Source organism: Eptesicus fuscus, chromosome 6 (assembly GCF_027574615.1).
Source record: "Eptesicus fuscus isolate TK198812 chromosome 6, DD_ASM_mEF_20220401, whole genome shotgun sequence".
Lineage (NCBI taxonomy): Eukaryota > Metazoa > Chordata > Mammalia > Chiroptera > Vespertilionidae > Eptesicus > Eptesicus fuscus.
In genome coordinates this window covers 106,081,390-106,101,154 of record NC_072478.1, presented here as the reverse complement: position 1 = coordinate 106,101,154, position 19,765 = coordinate 106,081,390, and the positions used below count along the sequence as shown (strand labels likewise).

The window sequence follows — 19,765 nt, the reverse complement described above, 5'->3', positions numbered from 1 at the left end:
TCTTTAATAATAGAGACGAGGAGACCCAAATCCAACAACAAAGGCGAGATCAGGCCAAGGCTGAGGCCCAGTAGGGGGCCTTCCAGCTCCTAGCCACAGCTCTCATGAACCCCAAACGAAGTGCCGGTCCTCCAACCAGGGGTAGGTCAGGAGCTAAGCCTCCTCCGGGCCCATGCTTCAAATGCAGCGAGGAAGGAACTGAGCCAAGTCCCGCTCAAACCCGTGACCCCCGCTGGGCCCTGCCCAAGGTGCGGAAGGAAGGCCACTGGAAATCAGACTGCAGTTGGGCCCCTCCGGGTCGGACCTCAGCCAGTCCAGCAAGGCCGTCCTCTGGATCCGGTTTGGAGCCCCCAGTCCTCCTGGACTGGCCACCGAAGAAGCTGCCCAAGCCCTGACAGGGCCCCACAGACTTCCATCACCAGGACAGAGCCTCGGGGACCACTGTGGTGGCAGGTAAGCCGATCTGCTTTTTAACTGACACTGGGGCCACTTATTCTGCTCTCTCCGAATTCGCTGGGACCCCTGTCCCCTCCTCAGTCTCCATTATGGGCGCTGACAGATCAGTCTCACAGCCATCAGCCACCTCACCTCTACACTGCACTTACTAAATTCCCCCATTCACTCTTTTCTCATTCTACCTCGGTGCCCAGCCAGGGCTACCATGCATCCCCTCATAAAGCCCAGTTGTCCCAATCCACAGTCACTACCTCAGAAGGCCGAGCTGTTCCTTGGACTGTAAACGCCTTATCTCCTTATCTCCTCCATGACTGTCCCCTCCTCTGAACAAGAAATTTTCTCCTTTCTCAGGCTCACTGGGTGCTCTCGCCTCCGGGATCACAACTTTAGTCTTCTTGCAAAGCTCCTCTATGACGTGACATGGCGAAGGGACCCCTCACTGAGCCTTTAGCTCCCAAGGCCAACACTCTCACCCCCTTTAATGCTCTGAAAAGTGCTCTGACCTCAGCGCCTTCTCACCCCCACCACTCCACCATTCCCCAAGAACTTTCTTTACTGCACAGGCTTACTTAACAGTCCGGCTATTATCAGAAGCTGAGCTCATTATCTCCCCAACTTTAGCATGTTATAGATACGGGAAAATTTGGCAATTTTAACTCCAAGCGGCTAGAGGCCTGGGAACAGGCTGCGGGGCCTGCTTCCTCCTCCCCCTGCCTTTTCTCCAGCCTCATATGCCTACACATAATTTTCCAAAGTCTTTATTAACTTAAAGACTTTGGAGCATTGCTGGGTAAATGATAAACATCTAAACATTTTAAAATAGCATACAGTACTGAAACATTGATTGCTAGACACATTTTAATTCACCTGCTCTTAGTTTTTATTTCAGAATGTCTCTTATACTTTGTTGAATGTATATTTTCTCGAAAGTAAGAGTGCATTTAAAGTGTGTTCATAAATGTCAATCTAAGAAATGTTGGCTGTTTACTTTGTGGTAATCATTGAAAAATTAAGGTTACTATGAGTGAAGAATTCTAATACATTTTAAATAAAAAAGAAAGAAAAGATCTGTACAAGTTGCTAAAGGTATGACAAAAAGAATATTAGAGTAGCCGAAACCGGTTTGGCTCAGTGGATAGAGCGTCAGCCTGCGACTGAGGGGTCCCGGGTTCGGTTCCGGTCAAGGGCATGTACCTTGGTTTCGGGCACGTCCCCAGTGGGGGGTGTGCAGGAGGCAGCTGATCGATGTTTCTCTCTCATCGATGTTTCTGGCTCTCTATCCCTTTCCCTTTCTCTTTGTAAAAAAAATCAATAAAATATATTTTTAAAAAAAGAATATTAGAGTAGAAATACTTAATGGAAGATCTGAGGCATGGTTATGCATTTTTGAAGGACATAGATGAGAAGGAAAGAGAAATGTTGAAAGAAAGAAATAAGTTCTACAGTTAACTATTTACAATTGTAAAAGGGCCATTTTACTCTGAGCAAGAAGTGAGGTTTCAGTCTCCAAGGATGCTGGGTACTTCTGGCAGGACACGGTTGCTGGATACTTCTTAAGCTAAACCAGAACATTCAGCAGTGGAATTTTAAGACAGGAGCGTACATGCCTCAGACCCCCACACGGCCTGCTCTTCTGATTGGCTAGGGGGGTAGGGGAGTGGCATCCGTACTTCATGGGTCAAATGTATAGGTTTGCTTACTTTGCTTTTCCATAAAGGAGCATACTTTAATTACTTGATAAGTTAGCTTTTCACAATATAATCAAGGTCTCATATAAACTCATTCATATGAGAAGCCAGTATTTTATGAGCACTAGCCAAAAAAATACTGTTTAGAAGTAAATTTAAGCTTAAAAAGAAGAAATTTAAAATCTCTCCCACTACTATTTACAGAATAAACTAAGTTATTATTCAAGCATTACATCTCACCATTAATGAGAAACCACGTAAAATAAAGTTACTTTTACTTGATATATATGCATTGCAGCATTGGCCAGCATGTCTTTCTCCTACCTGTTTTTTGGACGGCAACCAAATTGGTTGCTCTGTTTGAAAGAAAGTAAAAGTCTTTAATGTAACAATTTGAGGTTTAAAAGTAAAAACAGCAAGGGTTAAGGTTCAGTAAAATAAGAAGCTAAGCCAGTGAACGGGAGATTATAACCTCAGGAAATTTAAAGTACGAAATTTGGCTGGTCTGAGTGCGGTGGTGTCTTACAACTAATTGATCACAGCCAGTTTGTCTTACTTCTTATCCAACCATCCAGGCCCCTGGCTTCCACTGCTCCTTTCCTTCCCTTTCTCTTTTCCCTTGGATAACAGCCCATCCTAGCGTTCCTCCCACTTTCACTGCAATAAAATCTCAACCACTCATCTGTCACCCCTTATTGGCAGCGCCATGGCGACTACCCTCTGAGCTTGGAGCCTGGAACTGGGAAAGGGAATCTCATACTTAGTCCACCTCTTCTCCTTACACCTTTCAGCTTGTCTCCATGATCAGAGATCCTTCCTTCCTCTGTGGGGAGAACACATACATCTGTCTCCTCACCAACTGGACAGAGACCTGTACGCTCGTCTTTTTCTCACCCAACATGGATGTGGCCCCAACAATCAGTCTTTGCCTGTCCCCGTAACCCGTCAGATCTGACACAAAAGGGCAGTCCAGATAATCCCTCTCCTCATCACCCTCGGCATCACAGCAGGGGTCGGGACTGGCATAGGGGCCTAGCCACTGCTCTAATGTATTTTGAAATCCTGTCTCAGGACTTACGAAAGCCTAGATGACATTGCCAAGTTTAGTTCACATTCAGGATCAGATAGACTCACCAGCGGCTGTCACCCCAGAACAGAAGAGGACTAGATCTCCTAACAGCGGAGAGAGGGGGCCTATGGCTCTTTCCGGAGGAAGAATGTTGTTTTTCTGTCAATCAGTCTGGCCTATCAGGGATGCCACCCAAAAATTAAAAGAGAGGGCTGCAAAGATCAGTGAACGGCAATCACATTCATGGCCCTACTGGGAAAAGAATATAAATTGGTATACCTGGCTACTTCCCTTCATAGGACCATAAACATTTCTATTCCTCATTCTCGTTTTTGGCCCGTGTATTCTGCGCCATTTTTCATCTTTCCTCCAGGACCACTTTCACCAACCAGTTTCTCAGGGAGATCATGCTGCTGTAACCCTTCGCCCCAACCAGAAGGAACCTATACAACATTCCAGCTGACTACAGTAAAAGCCAACCCGCTGTGATCTCCACATCCAGATTCAGCAGGAAGTAATTACAGAAGATATAACCTTCGTCCCTATTCCATAAAACAAAAAGGCTGGAATGCTGAGCAATTGAGTTGATACCCCTCCCCTGAGAACTGGCTTTTCAGGTCATTTCACTAAGGACATTCCCTTTGCGGAGACCACATTTCACTGGTGGTGACCACATTCCATTCTCTCCCCTCCGGGTATGCATAAAGAAGGCTCCATCCAGAAAAAGCCTGCCGAAAGTCCTTTAAAAGCCGCTGACTCCCCTCACTGGGGGCTGGAACCATCTGGGGCTCAGCCACTTGGTGTGCGGGTGATCGAATAAATTCGTAATCCCTCACCACTCTGGCCTCATGCATTCCTCCTTCAGCGACCTAACACTTACCAAATAATAAAGCATCTACTATGTGCTAGTCCTTGGAAAACATATGCATACTCTCAAACACAACCTGTCCAAAACAGAATTGATCTCTCCTGGAATCTTTATTTCTATTCTATTTCCAATTTTGAGTGAACAGCGCATCATCCACTTAGTAGCCCAAACCGGAGCAGGGACTCATTTGGCCTCCCCCCCTCCCTCCAATCAGAATATTCCCTTCTAACGCTGTCTCCCTCTTACCTTTCAAAACTGCTCCTTTCCTCCCCCACCCCTCACCCCATCAGTGTTGGTTCTCATCATCTCCATTACTCACAATGTACCAGGTGATGCTATTGGTAACAAACTCAAACCTCAAAACAAAGACTTATTTCTACACGTCTATCCTGGCAGAAGGAAAAGAGAGTGAACCATATGCTCCTTTTTTTTTTTTATTGTGGTAAAAATAAATAACATAAAACCTACCCTATTAATACATTTTTAAGTGCACAGTGAAGTATTGTTAACTATATGTGCATAGTTATACAGATATTTTTAAAATATATATTTTTATTGATTTTAGAGAGGAAAGGAGAGAGAGAGAGAGAGAGAGAGAGAGAGAGAGAGAGAGAGAGAGAGAGAGAAACATTAAGGAGAGAGAATTATTGATCAGCTGCCTCCTGCACGCCCCACACTGGGGATTGAGCCCGAAACCCAGGCATGTGCCATGACACGGAATTGAACTGTGACCTCCTGGTCCATAGGTCAATGCTCAACCACTGAGCTACGCTGGCTGGGCAAGATCTTTGGAATTTTCAAATCTTGCATAACTGACATTCCATACCCACTGCATGGAAGCTATTTCCCCCTCCCCCAGCTCCTAGCAACCACTCGCTACTTTCTGCCTCTATGAGTGACTACTTTAGATACAACCTGAAAGTGGAATCATACAGTGTTTGTCTTTTTGTGACTGGCTTATCTCAGCACAATGTACTCAAAGTTCATCCATGTTGCTGCATGTATCAGAATGTCCTGCTTTTTTAAATGCTAATATTCCACTGTACGGATAGACTACATTTTCTTTATCCATTCATCCACTGATGGACATTTAGACTGTTTTCATTTTCATGCTTATTGTGAATAATGCTGCAATGACTATGGAAGTGCAAGTATCTTTTCAAAATTGTTTTTAAAAAATTTTATTTATTTACTTATTTATTTTTAGAGAGAGGAGGGAGAGGGAAAGAGAGATAGAAACATCGATGAGAGAGAAACATCATTGATCAGCTGCCTCCTGAAGGCCCGCTACTGGGTATTGAGCCCAAAACCCAGGCATGTGCCCTGACCGGGAACTGAACTGGCTGGCTAGCACAGTTGGTTAGCACATTGTCCTGATATGCCAAGGTTGTGAGTTTGCTCTCTGGTCAGGGCAATTACAAGAAACAACCAATGAATCCACAAATAAGTAGAACAACAAATTGACATTTCTCTCTCTCCTCTCCCCCTCCTCCTTTCCCTGTCTCTTTAAAAATCAAGAAAAACAGCCCAGGAATGGCTCAGTGTTTGAGCGTTGACCTATGAACACAGTTCAATTCCTGATCATGGCACATGCCCAGGGTTGCGGGCTCAATCCCTAGTGGGATGTGCAGGTGGCAGCCGACCAATGATTCTATCTCAGCATTGATGTTTCTCTCTCTCTCTCTCTCCTTTCCTTTCTGAAAAAAAAAAAAAATATTAAAAAATAAAGAAAAACAACAACTCTATGTGATAACTCACAAATTTTAAGACATTCTTAGTACACAGAATAAGAGTCTGGTTAAAGAGAAGACCAATACAATCAGTTCTTATGAGAACAGCTGAGTGAACATTATACCAGACATGACAGATTGCCACCATGATGCCCAGCTCTTTAATCAAAGAAGTTTTGACACAATAGGGTGGTGAAAAGAGAAACCAAGAATAGAGCTGGCACTGTGGGAGAAACACGGAATCTCCACATCTCACACTACAGTACAGGAAGATGGCATAAAACAGATCCACAACTCTGTGACTGCAATTCCACGAGTGGCTCCATCTCTGAAACCATGTCAACCACCATTCACAAAGTACTGATCTTCATTTGCTTTCACGAAAAAAAAGAAAGAGCACTCAAACCCTTCTCACAGGTCAGCACACAGATAACCAGTAGATATGTGTGCCTTTGGGGTAGCTCAAACCTGAATTCAAATATAAATGTAGAAAAAATGCGCCTCCCTACCTTTCGGCAGCGAGGATTGGGACAGCTGAACCTCTTCACGTCACTGTCCAGCAGAGCAGGAAAGCTGCAGGAGGGGCACCTAGAGCCAACAGCAGAGGAACGTCACTCAGAACAGCAAACCTGACGTGGCTCCATGGAACTGCTGACACGACGACGGGCTTTTCAGCTCTCGGCCACATCTCCTCTCACTCCTTACTTCGCATTAAAACATGGACGGAGGCTCGCCTGTGCGCTGGCCCTTACCAGAAAATGCGGGGGCCATTCTGGGTCCTGCCTCAGTGCAAACCACCCAATAAACATACGCTTCTGAGAACGCCTCACAGATGTCCCCTTTGCTCCAGGCCAATGTACAATGTTTGTACACACAAGCCACATGATTAAGAGAAGCCAAGGGATGTAGGCAAAAATCTGAAGTGCAGGTTTTTTCCATTAATAAAATTCTTTTATTGCTCAGCAAGAAATGCCAGAAAAACTGGAAAATACAGCTTTGTTGCAGGAATTTCATCACCTGATGAAAGTGCTCAGCAGCCTTCCTAGTGGAGAATGAGTTGGCCCTCACCTGACAAGCTCATCGGCGTAGGCAGCAGTGACTTCTTCTTCGGCCTTCCGCTCGTAGTATTTACACAGGATGGTCGGGGGAAGCACCTTCTCCAGTTCGCTGGTTGGGAAGGAACATGTGCAGCTGCCTTCCATGCAGCTAAGCTCTGACTAGAACGATGAAGTCAGGAGGCAAAGAGAGAAAAAAAAAAGGAAAATTTAACCAAGGTCTCAAAAAAATGAAAAGCCTCAGTAGTTAAATGCATCATAAGCAAATAAATCGTGATTAAGAACACAGGTTCTGCTGAAGCCGGTTTGGCTCAGTGGATAGAGCGTCGGCCTGCGGACTCAAGGGTCCCAGGTTCGATTCCGGTCAAGGGCATGTACCTTGGTTGCGGGCACATCCCAGTAGGGGGTGTGCAAGAGGCAGCTGATCGATGTTTCTAACTCTCTATCCCTCTCTCTTCCTCTCTGTAAAAAATCAATAAAATATATTTAAAAAAAAAAGAACACAGGTTCTGAGATTATAAAGATCTGTCTGCTGAGAAACCACACTCCAAACAAGGAGACCATGAAACAAAAACACAAAGTCCATATTTGATTTCCCCAAAAGACCTCTATCAGCCCGGCCCAGTGCAGGACGATGGGAGGTGGAGGAGGAAGGGTAAAGGCTTAGCAGGCCGGAGGGGAAGGTCACAGCGCAGTGTCCGAAAAGGAGCTAGGAGAGCAGCAAGCTGGCTCCCTCTACAGCCTCTGCAAAGGCTGGAGGTCTAGACATCTTGGAAGGCGGATGTGAGTGGTAGGAGGGGTGGGAACCGACAGGGATATAAACTAAAAACTGGAGGACTGGTTGAAGAGCCCCCAGTTCCTACTCCTTCAGATGCTGTCAGGTGACTAAAACTCTTCCAGGAGAAAGGACAGTCTCTGGACCAGCTGGACCAGAGGGCTCTGGACTTCATCTTTAAAGCCACTTTCAGCAGGCTGAGCCCTCACACCACAGCACTCTGACCAGTTTTGCTGCTCTGGTCCATTTTTAAGGACCCTTGCAGTGATAGTGGGCCCACCTGAATAATGCAGGACAATCTTCCTATTCTGAGGTGCTCTGATTAGCAACCTCCATTTCCCTTTGCCATGTAAGGTAGCATATGCACAAGTTCTGGGGATAAGGAGGTGGACATCTCTGGGGGATGGTGACATTATTTTGCCAATCACAACCACTCTGCTCATTATTATTACTCAGCCCTTCACTAAACCATAACTGACTTTAGAATAATTGATGAGTGATTTGATTATTGGTTGTTTAGAAAACTCAATTTTGGTTTTAAAAGTATTCATCCAGGCAAAACAAAACTCCTTTCCGTATTACTTTCTAGTGTCAAAAGAAACTGACTCTGGTAAGAGAAATGTGGTCTTGTATAAAATAGTTAACTGATTGTAATCCTATATAATAAAAGGCTAATATGCAAATTATTCCCTCAGGAGTTTGACGGGTAGTTCAACCACTTGCTATGATGTGCACTGACCACCAGGGGGCAGCACGGAATGAAGGAAGGCCCTAATCGGCCCTGATCGCTGGCCAGGCCTAGGGACCCTACCCATGCACAAATTTCGTGCAGCAGCCCTCTATTAGAACTATAAAGTCCTTTAAAAAAATCAGTTAGCCCTACCCGGTGTGGCTCAGTGGATAGAGCGTTGGCCTGCGGACTGAAGAGTCCTGGGTTCGATTCTGGTCAAGGGCACATGCCTGGGTTGCAGGCTTGATCCCCAGTAGGGGACGTGCAGGAGGCAGCCAATTCTCATTGATGTTTCTATCTCTCTCCCTCACCCTTCCTCTCTGAAATCAATAAAAAAATATTTTAAAAAAAATCAGTTAAATTTACTAATTTGCACTCATATATTCAAACAGCCTGCAAAAGTCTTTTTTCTTTCATCTTTCATTTTATATTTTTATTGATTTCAGAGAGGAAGGGAGAAGGGGGAGAGAGAGAAACATCAATGATGAGAATCATTGATCGGCTGTCTTCTGCACACCCCACACTGGGGATCAAGCCTACAACCCAGGCATGTGCCTTTGACCGGAACTGAACCTGGGACCTTTCAGTCCACAGGCTGAAGCTTTATCCACTGAGCCAAACCGACTAGGGCTCGTCCTTCATCTTTCTTACGAACAGGAGGATGAGGGAAGAAGCAGGTCCTCCCATGGCACGGAAGAACGCCACTCCCTGAAAAGGTATCTGCTGTGCTTAGAACCAACAAAACCACACAAATCAGGGACTGTCTAGTAATCACACATTCATATGCCTTGGCAGCGTCCCACCTCCCTCAGAAGAGGCACTTCCACGAGGTATTTACACTTGTCTATAAATATGGTCTCCTCAGACTCCGTGAATGTTTCTTACCTGTGGGCATATTCCACAGTTCTTACCTTTCCAGATCCAAAGACTGCCTCCTGGGCATATCTGATGAGACACTCTTTGCAGAACAAATGAGCGTCTGCACACTGAGTCAGCTCCTCAAATGGAAATTCCCCATAGCAGCAGCGGCACTCAATCAGCTGGCCATCCTGCAGGCCACCACAAACACACATAAAATTCCCCACATTCAAGTATAGGCCCGCAGGTTTCCCATTCCCCCACCCACACGCACCCAGAGGTAAAGAGCAACCCCTGGAAGCCATAAAACAACCAGGAGCTGTTTTCCGCTGTATAAATGTAGTTTGAGATGGTAGCACAAATATTAATACATAGTTAAAGAGAGTGAGATTTTCACTTTTTTGGCGTCATCCTTTGTTTAACGTTATCCTATTCATGAATTCCAAGGTGCTAGCAGAACTATATCATCTGCAAGCAGATTATACTGCTAATAGGATTCTAAGAGTCAGGGACGAGTGGCATGACCAATATTAGCTAAAAAGCTTCAAAAGTTGGATTTTCTCGCCTGGTTGGTGTGGCTCATTGGTTTGAGTTTCAACCTATGAGCCAGGAGGTCATGGTTCAATTCCCAGTCAGGGCACATGCCTGGGTTGTGGGCTTGGTCCCTAGCGTGGGGTGTACAGGAGGCAGCCAATCAGTGATGTTTCTTTTGCTCCTTCCCTCTCCCTTCCTCTCTGAAATCAATTTAAAAATATATATATATTTTTTTTAAGTTGGATTTTCTCTTCTTGTTTTAAGATAGTTGTGTTAGAAGGTCACATCCCAACCCAAACTTTACCTTAAGGAACCTCCAAAGCTAACTACAGCAGCAATCACAATTCCTACCATGCATTGTAAGAAAAGGCCACTATGTGAAGAGCAGATAAGAGTACAAAAGCCATCTGGCCCTGAGATCATACAGATCTCTGCCTCTAACTCTACTAGCAAGCATTACTTGAGTTCTAAATTTTCCTCTAAGAGTTCATTCCAACGGATTCTAGGCAATGTTCCTTAACAGAAACATTTCTATCATCTTCCCTTCAATTCTCATCCAGGCTGGTATAAGAGCAACAATGTTTCAAGTGTCTGACTATAACATGGTTACAAACTCAGCAGATCAACAGGAGATTATCCGGGAACCAATGGCCATCAAAATGCTGAGGAAATGTGATAAGAGAAAAGAGCCCATGAAAAATACCAGAATAAATGAATTAAGTAAGTTTTCAAAATACCTTTTGATACTGTTCTTCATTCATCTGCAGAGCAAGCAAAAAGTCTTCATGCTGAGGAACAAAAAACCAGACATGCAGATGCAAATTTAGTAAAGACGCCACAAACCATTTAGAATTCATTGCCATAGACATAAAAGAGCTACTATTAATGGTCATCTTTTCAGTTACATGGTTTAGCAGTTTAAAATTTATTTTATCAAATTTTGACCCTTAAAGCATTTTCCAGTACTCTGACAAAGTGGGGGAAATGTGCAAAGTGCTTTTGCTGCACCCTGACTATGATGGTCGCCGCAAGCAGAAGCCCTTGTGCTACTGAATGGCAAGCTGGTGAATTAGCCACTTTAAAATGATTGACAGAAAAACTGTGATCATGCAAAATTAGGTATTTGGCAAACATTTTCTCAAAGGGAATGAAGTGATTATTTGTGACCAAGGATAAAATTCTCGATCTCAAGCAGAAATTAGAATTTTTGAGTTGTCTTGATCCATCTGTCGCAGAGCTACCTGTCCACCTGTCATTAGGTGACACTGCCTTTTTGAAAAAATGTGTGCATGTTGAAGAAAATGATGACTACTGATACAATTTGGGGCCACTGGCTTGACTCATGCTAAGGCACCATTGCTTTTGTTTTATCAGTATAAATTCAACACAGTGAAAAGGTAAATAATGTCTTATCATCACAAGAGATCTGACTTGCAGACCCCTAAAGTCTTGGGGCCCTGGCTGGTGTGGCTCAATGAACTGAGCATTGTCCTGTGCGCCAAAAGGGTGCCGGTTCAATTCCAGATCAGGGCACATTCCCAGGTTGTAAGTCCGATCCCTGGCCAGGGTGCATGCTGGAGGCAGCCAATCTATGTTTCTTTCTCCCGCTCTCTCTCAGAAAAAAATTTTTTTAAAAAAATCAATAATTAAAAAGAGCCTTGGGGAAGTCAGGGGGGTCCATGGGTCATACTTTCAGAGCTGCTGGTCTAGACAATACATATTAAACAACCAAGATACATATTCTGGTTGACTAGCATCTGATGTATATTTGGGAGAATTAAAGAGCTCAATGGCATTTTTCTCTGGTTTTGCTCCACCATTAGGGACTGAGGGAGGTCAAACACAAATGTGTGCTAAACTTTAATTAAAATTCTCTGCCATAAATCTGATTTATGAACTTGAGTATTATTACAAAACCCAGTTTTCCTTTTAAAAACGTCATAGTTGACTCAAATCACACAAAAGAAAAGGCAAATCTTAAAAGATAGTTTTATACTAGCCTAAAAGCAAACCAGAATCCCAGAAACACACTCCGTGCACATCCTCCTACCTCTGCCATCTCTTTGACTTTCTGCTCATAGAACTCCTGCTCCTGCTGCACGGCTGGATGGAGGGCACGGCGGTCATAGATCCTACAATGCCGCCGCTTGTTTTCCAGAAAGAACATCCTTTTTTCTATTTTTATGTCACCTACAAGATATGACAATGCAGAATCATGCAGACAACTGTTTGCCAGGAACACAGGCCAGCCATTCTAGTCTCCTGTGGCCTGGGCCCCACCTACTTTCTAGAAGTACGTTTCGTTCCTCTCCTGCAGCGCCACCATTTGGGGAAACTGAGCTCTAGTCCATCCCCTAACCTACATGCACTTTTTGACTTTCGTCTTTTCCCCCTTTTTATACTCTGATTGGAGCATCTCTCCTATCCCCACAGCTTTGTGCTGTGTGAATATACCAGTTTATTATCCATTTTACTCTGAGGACAGGTGGGTTCACAGTTTAGGGTTAGTATAAATTGGGCTATTGAACATATGTCTACAATTCAGTCAAGCACGCAGGAAGGAATGGAATTGCTGGATCAGCTTTAGAAAACAATGCCAGTTTCCCAATGTCATTCTCCCAATCTACACTTGCCCTCCACCAGCGATGTAAGCGAGTCCCAATCATTTCACATCCACATCAACACCTGGTATCGGCAGTGTTCAATTTTAGCCATTCTAGTAGGTGTACATGCGTTTTATGTATGTTTTTAAACTTTTTATCTTGAAGATTTCAAATACAAAATAAAATCTATATTCACAATAACACTTAGAATAAAAGACAATAGAATCATAAAATATTACATAATATAAAATTGGTCTATTCTATTGATTGGTAATTTTCATTTTCTAGAAAATTGTCTACTTCATCCAGATTTTCTATGTACTCACAAAAACCTGTTCTTAGTAAATCTTTTGATTTTATCAATATTTAACTATATCAGATTCCAGATGGGTTAGAACTTCCAGGACTATGTTGAATAGCAGTGAATAGAACATTCTTCTTCTTTTTTCTTTTTTTTAAAAAAAAATATATTTTCTATTGATTTCAGAGAAGAAAGGAGAGGGAGAGAGAAAGAGAAACATCGATGAGAGAGAATCACTGATTGGCTGCCTCCTACACGCCCCACACTGGGGATTGAGCCCTGACTGAGAATCGAGCTGTGACCTCCTGGTTCATAGGTCGATGCTCAACCATGGGGCCACGCCAGCCGGGTAGGACATCCTTTCCTTGCTCCCAATCTCAGAGGTGGGGAAGAAGGATTCACTCACTATTAAGTATATTAGGAATAGATTTTATTGTAGACATTATTAAGCTGAGAAAGCTCCTCTTAATTCCTAACTTTCTGAGAGTTTTAATCATGAATAGGTTTTAAATATTGTTAAATGCCTTTTCTACATCAACTGATATGACCAGGTGGTTTTTCTTTAGTCGATATTAATATAGTGTATTGTACTGATTTGTTTTTGAAAAATGAACCAGCCTTACATTTCTGGAATATACTCCACTTGGACTTGGTGCATACTAAAAAATACTTTTATACCCTCAACAGTTTGGCTCAGTTGGTTGAGCGTTGTCCTGGGCACTGAAAGGTCCCCGGTTTGATTCCCAGTCAGGGCACATACCTAGGTTGTGGGTTAGATCCCCAGTCAGGGTGCATGTGGGAGGCAACTTATCGATGTCTCTCTCACATCAATGTTTCTCTCTCTATCTCTCTCCCTGCACCCTCCCTTCCTCCCCTTTCCCCTCTCCAATCAATAAAAATATATCCTAAGGTGAGAGTTAAAAATAAAAGTTAAGTGTATCTCTAAGACATAAATATTAAACTACTAATGTAAATCAAGTGTATTTTCTATTTCTAACTTCCAATGTTGTTAAAGATGATCTAATAAGTGCAATAAAAGAACCAGAATCTAAAATTAAAAGGGATATATCTGAAACAAGGGGCTAAAATGAAGTTAACAGGGAAAAATGTCAGATGCATCAAAACTGAGAGACTTTTGTAAAAGCAAGGTGGGTGAACAGACCAGAGCTTAGTATGTCCCACCAAAAGTGGGACATATTTGATGTTACATATCTATGTTACATTCTTAGGCTGTATGGACTGACATACAGATTCAAAATCCCAGCTGCTGTCTTTTCACAGCAGATCTCACTTGGAATACTATGTCTAGCCCGGTACACCCAAACTTTCAAAGAGATACTGACAAGCTAGTGAAGTGCACACAGAGAGGAAAATCAGGAAGATGAAGTGGCAACAGACAGACTCCAAGTCTTTCCAGAGGCAAGAGCTACCACCATAGCAGGAAATTCCAGAGGCAAGAGTGTGTGGGAAGGGACGGTTCTGCACACAGCAGCACACAGTTTGCCGTTACCTTGTTCAAACTTGAAATCTATGTAAGAATACTGATTCATTTCTTTTCTCTTTTTTCTTTTTCCACTGGTTTCTGGTGATAGCTCCTGCCATTTTTTAATAGCATCAGAAAAGGCCTAAAAATTGAGAAAGGGAAAGATTACACTATAAATAGGACACGAGACTACCTGGAACACAGGCAATCCCCAAATTTCATTTTGACTCAGTTTCGCTTCTCCCCAGCATGGCTTACAGAAACAGTTAGTGGGAAATAAACAGGTGCATTTAATTATTTTTGTTTTTTCTGACTCTGATGAACTGCTACAATGGCAGAACCAAAATGTTTGCTGACAAATTAAAGGGCCAGGTAAGAAAACAGAAACTGCTCAAACTGTCCTTGAATAAGTACAGGTTAAATCACAAAACAAATGGCTAGGGAGCTGTATTTCACAACAGACATTACCTATATGGAGTTATTCTGGTCAACACTCCCTGTTCCACTCCCCCACACTCCTTTGTTGCTTTCACCTTTGTTCTGGGCCAGTGATAATCCCATCTTCCATACCTTTTTGCTTCTCCCTTTATTTAATATTTATTATTTTTTGTTAATCCTCACCAGAGGATATTTTTTTCCCCATTGCCTTTAAGAGAGAGTTGGGGAGGGGGGGCAGAGAGAGAGAGGGGGAGAGAGGAGAAACATCAATGTGAGAGAGACACATTGACTGGCTGCCTTCCACAGACACCCCAACCAGGGGGTGGGGTGTAAACCCACAACCCAGATATATGCCCTTGACCGGGAATCGAGCCCATGATCCTATGGTGTGTGGCCGACACTCTAACCACTGAGCATACCAGCCAGGGCTTCTCCCTTTTTCTTTTTAGAGCTTCCCAATAAGCATTTAAATGTGCTCAAGTCTTTACCACTGAAGGTCTAGTGACATAGACCAGATAAGTTAGATGTTCAGATTCCTTCTTTTTAAGACCTGCTAGTTAGAATTCACACCTACACACCTCAAAGACACCATGCCTTTTTCTTGCCTCACAGCCTTTTTCTATCTTCTCTAGTGAAGACATCTATTATTTGAGACTATTTAACCACCACGTTCTTCATTTCTTTCCTAGTGCTCTCATAGACTTACTTCTCTTTTATAATACTACTAGAGGCCCGTTGCAGGAAGATTCCTGCAAGAACAGGGCTTCTGGCGGGCTTCCCTCTCGCCACCGCCACCTCTCCCGCCCCCCCCCCCACGCTTTCCCTGCCACCTCTGCCCCCCATCCCCCACCCCCCGCTTTTCCTCCCGCCGCCACCCCCCCTTCCGCGCTTTCCCTTCCCTCCCGCCGTCTCTGCCCCCCACCACACGCTTTCCCTCCCGCCACCGCTGCCCCGTGCTTTCCCTTCCGCTGCTGTCCACACTTTTCCGCCGCCTGCCCCGCCCACGCTTTCCCTCCCGCAGCCGCCTTGCTTTCTGCTTTCCCTCCCTCAGCATATGCAAATTAACCGCCATCTTTGTTGGGTTAATTTGCATACTCACTCTGATTGGCTGTGGGCATAGCAAAGGTATGGTCAATTAGCATTTTTCTCTTTTATTAGTGTAGATGGTACTGTTTTAATCTTTTTTAAAAATCTCCTCAAAATGAAAGCTCTTTGGAAGCAAGTTAATTTGTGTTCCATGATGCCAGTGTCCTCAAGGGATAATAGCCAGTAAGTGCTCAAAAAAACCTACCAGGGAACAGAGGAACAACAGATGTTGAAGCATAATTTTTCCTTTTACTATTATCTGGCATTTCTCCCTCTAGCTTGCTCATGTTCACAAATCAAATACCCACTGGTGGTATTAGTTCTGAGAATCCGAGACACAGTCCAATATGATTTTTAGGATATTTGTGAAAACCGCCAAAGTTCCTTTAAAGGATGACCTAAAGTCACTATAACGGCCCTGGCCAGTGTGGCTCAATTGGTGGGCATCATCCCATGCACTGAAAGGTTGCCGGTTTGATTCCTGGTCAGGGCACATGCCTGGGTTTTGGGTTTGATCCCTGGTGGGGGGTTGTGCCAGAGGCAGCTGAAACAAAGCCATTTATGTGTTTCGCTCACATCGATGTTTTTTTTCTCTCTCCCTATTTCTCTAAAAAAATCAGTAAAAAATCATAAAAAAAACACCACTGTAATGGGCAACTGATGACATAAAAGCTGAGGACAGAGACTGGAGCCTGGGGGAGAGGAGAGTGAGAACTTATAGACAGAAGAGAAAATGAAATGATTCTTGGAATCTGCTTCAAAATAGTCTGGGAGGGAGGAAGCGGGTGGAGATCAAACTGGGCAGTCGCTGATAATTACTGAAGCTGAGTGATGGGTTAAGAGTGGGTTTATTATAATAAATCTCTTTTAAAATATGTGTTTGATGTTTATTAATAATAAGCGGGGGGGGAAGATCCAGGGAAGTGTGATTGATTGTCTTCACAGTGAACACACGTCCCCTAAGCTATCATCATGTCTGAGGAGCAGCACAGGGGGAGACGTGTTATTGCTCTAATTACAAAGTGGAAGCCATTTACGTCCCTGTCCACCTGCGTGTCACTTTCTACAGGGCAGGACCCTGCATCATCTGCACCCAGCAGAGAGAAGTTGTCATTGAGCCGACCAGATTTCAGCCAACAGTACTTTCCCTTCAACACGCCACCACTTTCATGTAAATAACATGTAAAGTTTCAAACTACCCACCAAAACAAGCAGACACCATAAAAGATATAAAGGGCCAGTAAGCTAAGGAAAGGGATAAGGAAGGTATAAATGAGGGAAACAGCCACAAAATTCTACAACCTCCTACCCAAATAACAAGTGGGCCGTGGGATGAACCATTGGCAGGGACATTACTAATGAGAACCCCCCTTCCCCAATCACTTCTCCTCTGGGCTCCCTGGGAGCTCAGAAAATGTGTAAGGTACCATTGCAGCAGTGCAGCACTAGGCAAAGCCTCAAGATAAAAGAGCCCCAGCTTTCTTGCAGTTACTATTTTTGGGGCGAAGCTCATTCACTTTCAATGACAGTACAGGCATTCCCTAGTTAGCTAACCTGGGGAATGAGACTCAGAAATAGAAACCACTAACTCTGTATTCCCTTCAGAGTAAATTCACCTAAATTAACTACGATCAGGAGTTTGCTGACAGCTGCCTGGATCTTCTTGGCAATCTAAAGGTAGAAGGATCTCAGACTCAGCATGAAGTCACATTCACCTAGGGTTCATCATCTTTCAGGTTAAGACGCAGTGGGTGCTTTCACCATTAAAATAACTCCACATTTGTCCACTGGAAAAAAGCATACTGTTTGCTGGGAAGCACAAGAACTTCGGCAGGAGAAATGGATTTCATGGCAGCAGAGGAGAGGAAGAGGAACAAGGCCAACACCTGTTGGTGCTCTCTTCTGTCCTGTCTGACCGCCAGAAGCGGGTGCTGTGCGGGTGTCACTAACGAGGCATGTCTGCGTTACCCACTAGTGACCAGCACTCTCCAAGCCTTGGGACAGAGGCCCTCAAGGGGAGTCTTATTTAGGGCCCCGGAGTCCGTGGGAGCTTTCCGCAGCTTCCAACTCTCTTCTGAGGCAAACCACCCCTCACTGGGCAGGGCTGCGTTCCTGGGCTTTACAGACCCCGCCTCAGGGACCTGCGCGCTGAGCTCCTCGGGGCAGGATTGTGTGGCCTGCCCTAAGCCAGAAGCACATGAGGGAGCAGCGGCACTGGAACACACCCGGCATTCCAAGATAAAATTCATGACCCTTCATGTCTTTATGGTCAAGCCAGAACTTCCCTGCTTCTAATGTACTATTTCTTTTCATTCAGTTCTTCCTAATCAGCAAACACCTTAGTCTATTTATCTTCATCCTCACAAACTCCTTAGCCCTTTGCCATCGTACACCATCCCCGCTTCTGCAAGCTGAACTCTTCACTGTGTTATCACAGGAAGCCATCTTCCTGACCCCGCCAGGAAGATGAAGTAGAGCACCTTTCGGGTGATTGCATAGTGTCCTTTGAGCTCATGCAGGGCCCACTTGATGTCCTGGCTGCTGAGCATTTTGAAGTCGGCCATCAGGAGGTCAGCAGCTTGGATGAAGCAGCGCTGGTCAAGAGGAGCCAATTTAGAATAGTCAAAAAAGTCTACCTTAGGCAACTGAAACGAGAGAGAGGCACAACATTAGAGGCCAGAGGAAATCATTTGAAGGACTGCTGACTAAAGAACAATCTCATTCACAATTACTCATAAGGAGGTTACCAGCCCTGAATAGAGATGAAGAAATGGTGATTCAGACAAGTTAAATGACTGACTGGAGTCTGGAGTCTAGCTTTACTACTTAGAACTAGTAAAAAAGTATAGCTGGGGATTTGAACCCAATCTTTCAGCCATCTTCTTTCCACAAAATGTTTAGAAAATTAAATTTTTCCTGCTATAAAATACGTAAAAGAGATAAATCAAAAGAATTTGTGGGCAATAGGACGGAGCAACAGACCCCAATGAGGCAGTTCTGAACTATATTTTCCTTCACCACTTACCCTAAATGCTCCTTTGGACACAAATGAAGATAATGATTAAGATATATATATATAGCCGAAACCGGTTTGGCTCAGTGGATAGAGCGTCGGCCTGCGGACTCAAGGGTCCCAGGTTCAATTCCGGTCAAGGGCATGTACCTTAGTTGCGGGCACATCCCCAGTGGGGGGTGTGCAAGAGGCAGCTGATCGATGATTCTCTCTCATCGATGTTTCTAACTCTCTATCCCTCTCTCTTCCTCTCTGTAAAAAATCAATAAAATATGTTTAAAAAAAAAAAAAAAGATATATATATATATATATATATATATATATATATATATATATATGTATATATATATAGTTAATCCTCACAGGAGGATATTTTTCCATTGATTCTAGAGAGTGGAAGGGAGAGAAAGAGGATAGAGAAACATCGGTGTGAGTCACTTCAATTGGTTGCTTTCCACACATGCCTCGACTAGGGTGGGGAAATTATAACCCAGGTATGTGCCCTTGACCGGGAATGGAACCTGCAACCCTTTGTTGCATGGACCAACACTCTAACCACTGAGCACACTCCAGTAGGGAGTGTACAGGAGACAGGCTATCAATGATTCCCTCTCATCACTGATGTTTCTATCTCTCTCCCCCTTCTCCCTTCCTCTGAAATGAGTAATAAATAAAAAACAAAAAACTATAAGTAGCCTTGGCCAGGTGGCTAAGTTGGATGGAGCATCATGCCATTCACCAAAAGGTTGTGGGTTCGATTCCCGGTCAGGGCATGTACCTGGATTGTGAGTTCAATCCCTGATTGGGGTGTGTATGGGAAGCAACCAATCAATATTCCTCTCTCTTCCCCTTCCTCTCTAAAATTAATAAACCTATCTGTGGGTGAGGATAAAACAAACAAAAACCTATAAACAGATACTGAACTCTAGGCGATGATCTGCAGGCTGAGTTATGTTTGCGGCAGTATACCGATGCTTTAGAGATTTACCTTTAAATCCATTATAATGAAATGAAATATAAGGAAAAGCTGCTGATGGATAGAGGGACAGATAGGTAACAAAGTGGATACAGTAAAATG

General features: G+C 43.9%; 1 protein-coding gene across 8 annotated transcripts in view; it reads right to left on the bottom strand.

The window, feature by feature from the left end:
* The window catches only part of RNF216 (ring finger protein 216), a 111,904-nt gene that overhangs the window by 66,710 nt on the left and 25,429 nt on the right, over nt 1–19,765 (bottom strand). For 7 of the 8 annotated variants that reach the window (XM_008156004.3, XM_054718177.1, XM_054718181.1 and 4 more), the window contains exons 7-13: nt 18,155–18,319; nt 14,178–14,292; nt 11,814–11,953; nt 10,501–10,551; nt 9,283–9,420; nt 6,880–7,028; nt 6,321–6,399 (exon numbers count right to left, since the gene is read on the bottom strand). In XM_008156004.3, the coding sequence (XP_008154226.2) occupies nt 6,321–6,399; nt 6,880–7,028; nt 9,283–9,420; nt 10,501–10,551; nt 11,814–11,953; nt 14,178–14,292; nt 18,155–18,319 (837 nt within the window). The remainder of the gene's footprint in view (nt 1–6,320; nt 6,400–6,879; nt 7,029–9,282; nt 9,421–10,500; nt 10,552–11,813; nt 11,954–14,177; nt 14,293–18,154; nt 18,320–19,765) is intronic. The other variant, XM_054718179.1, reaches the window with a different exon arrangement.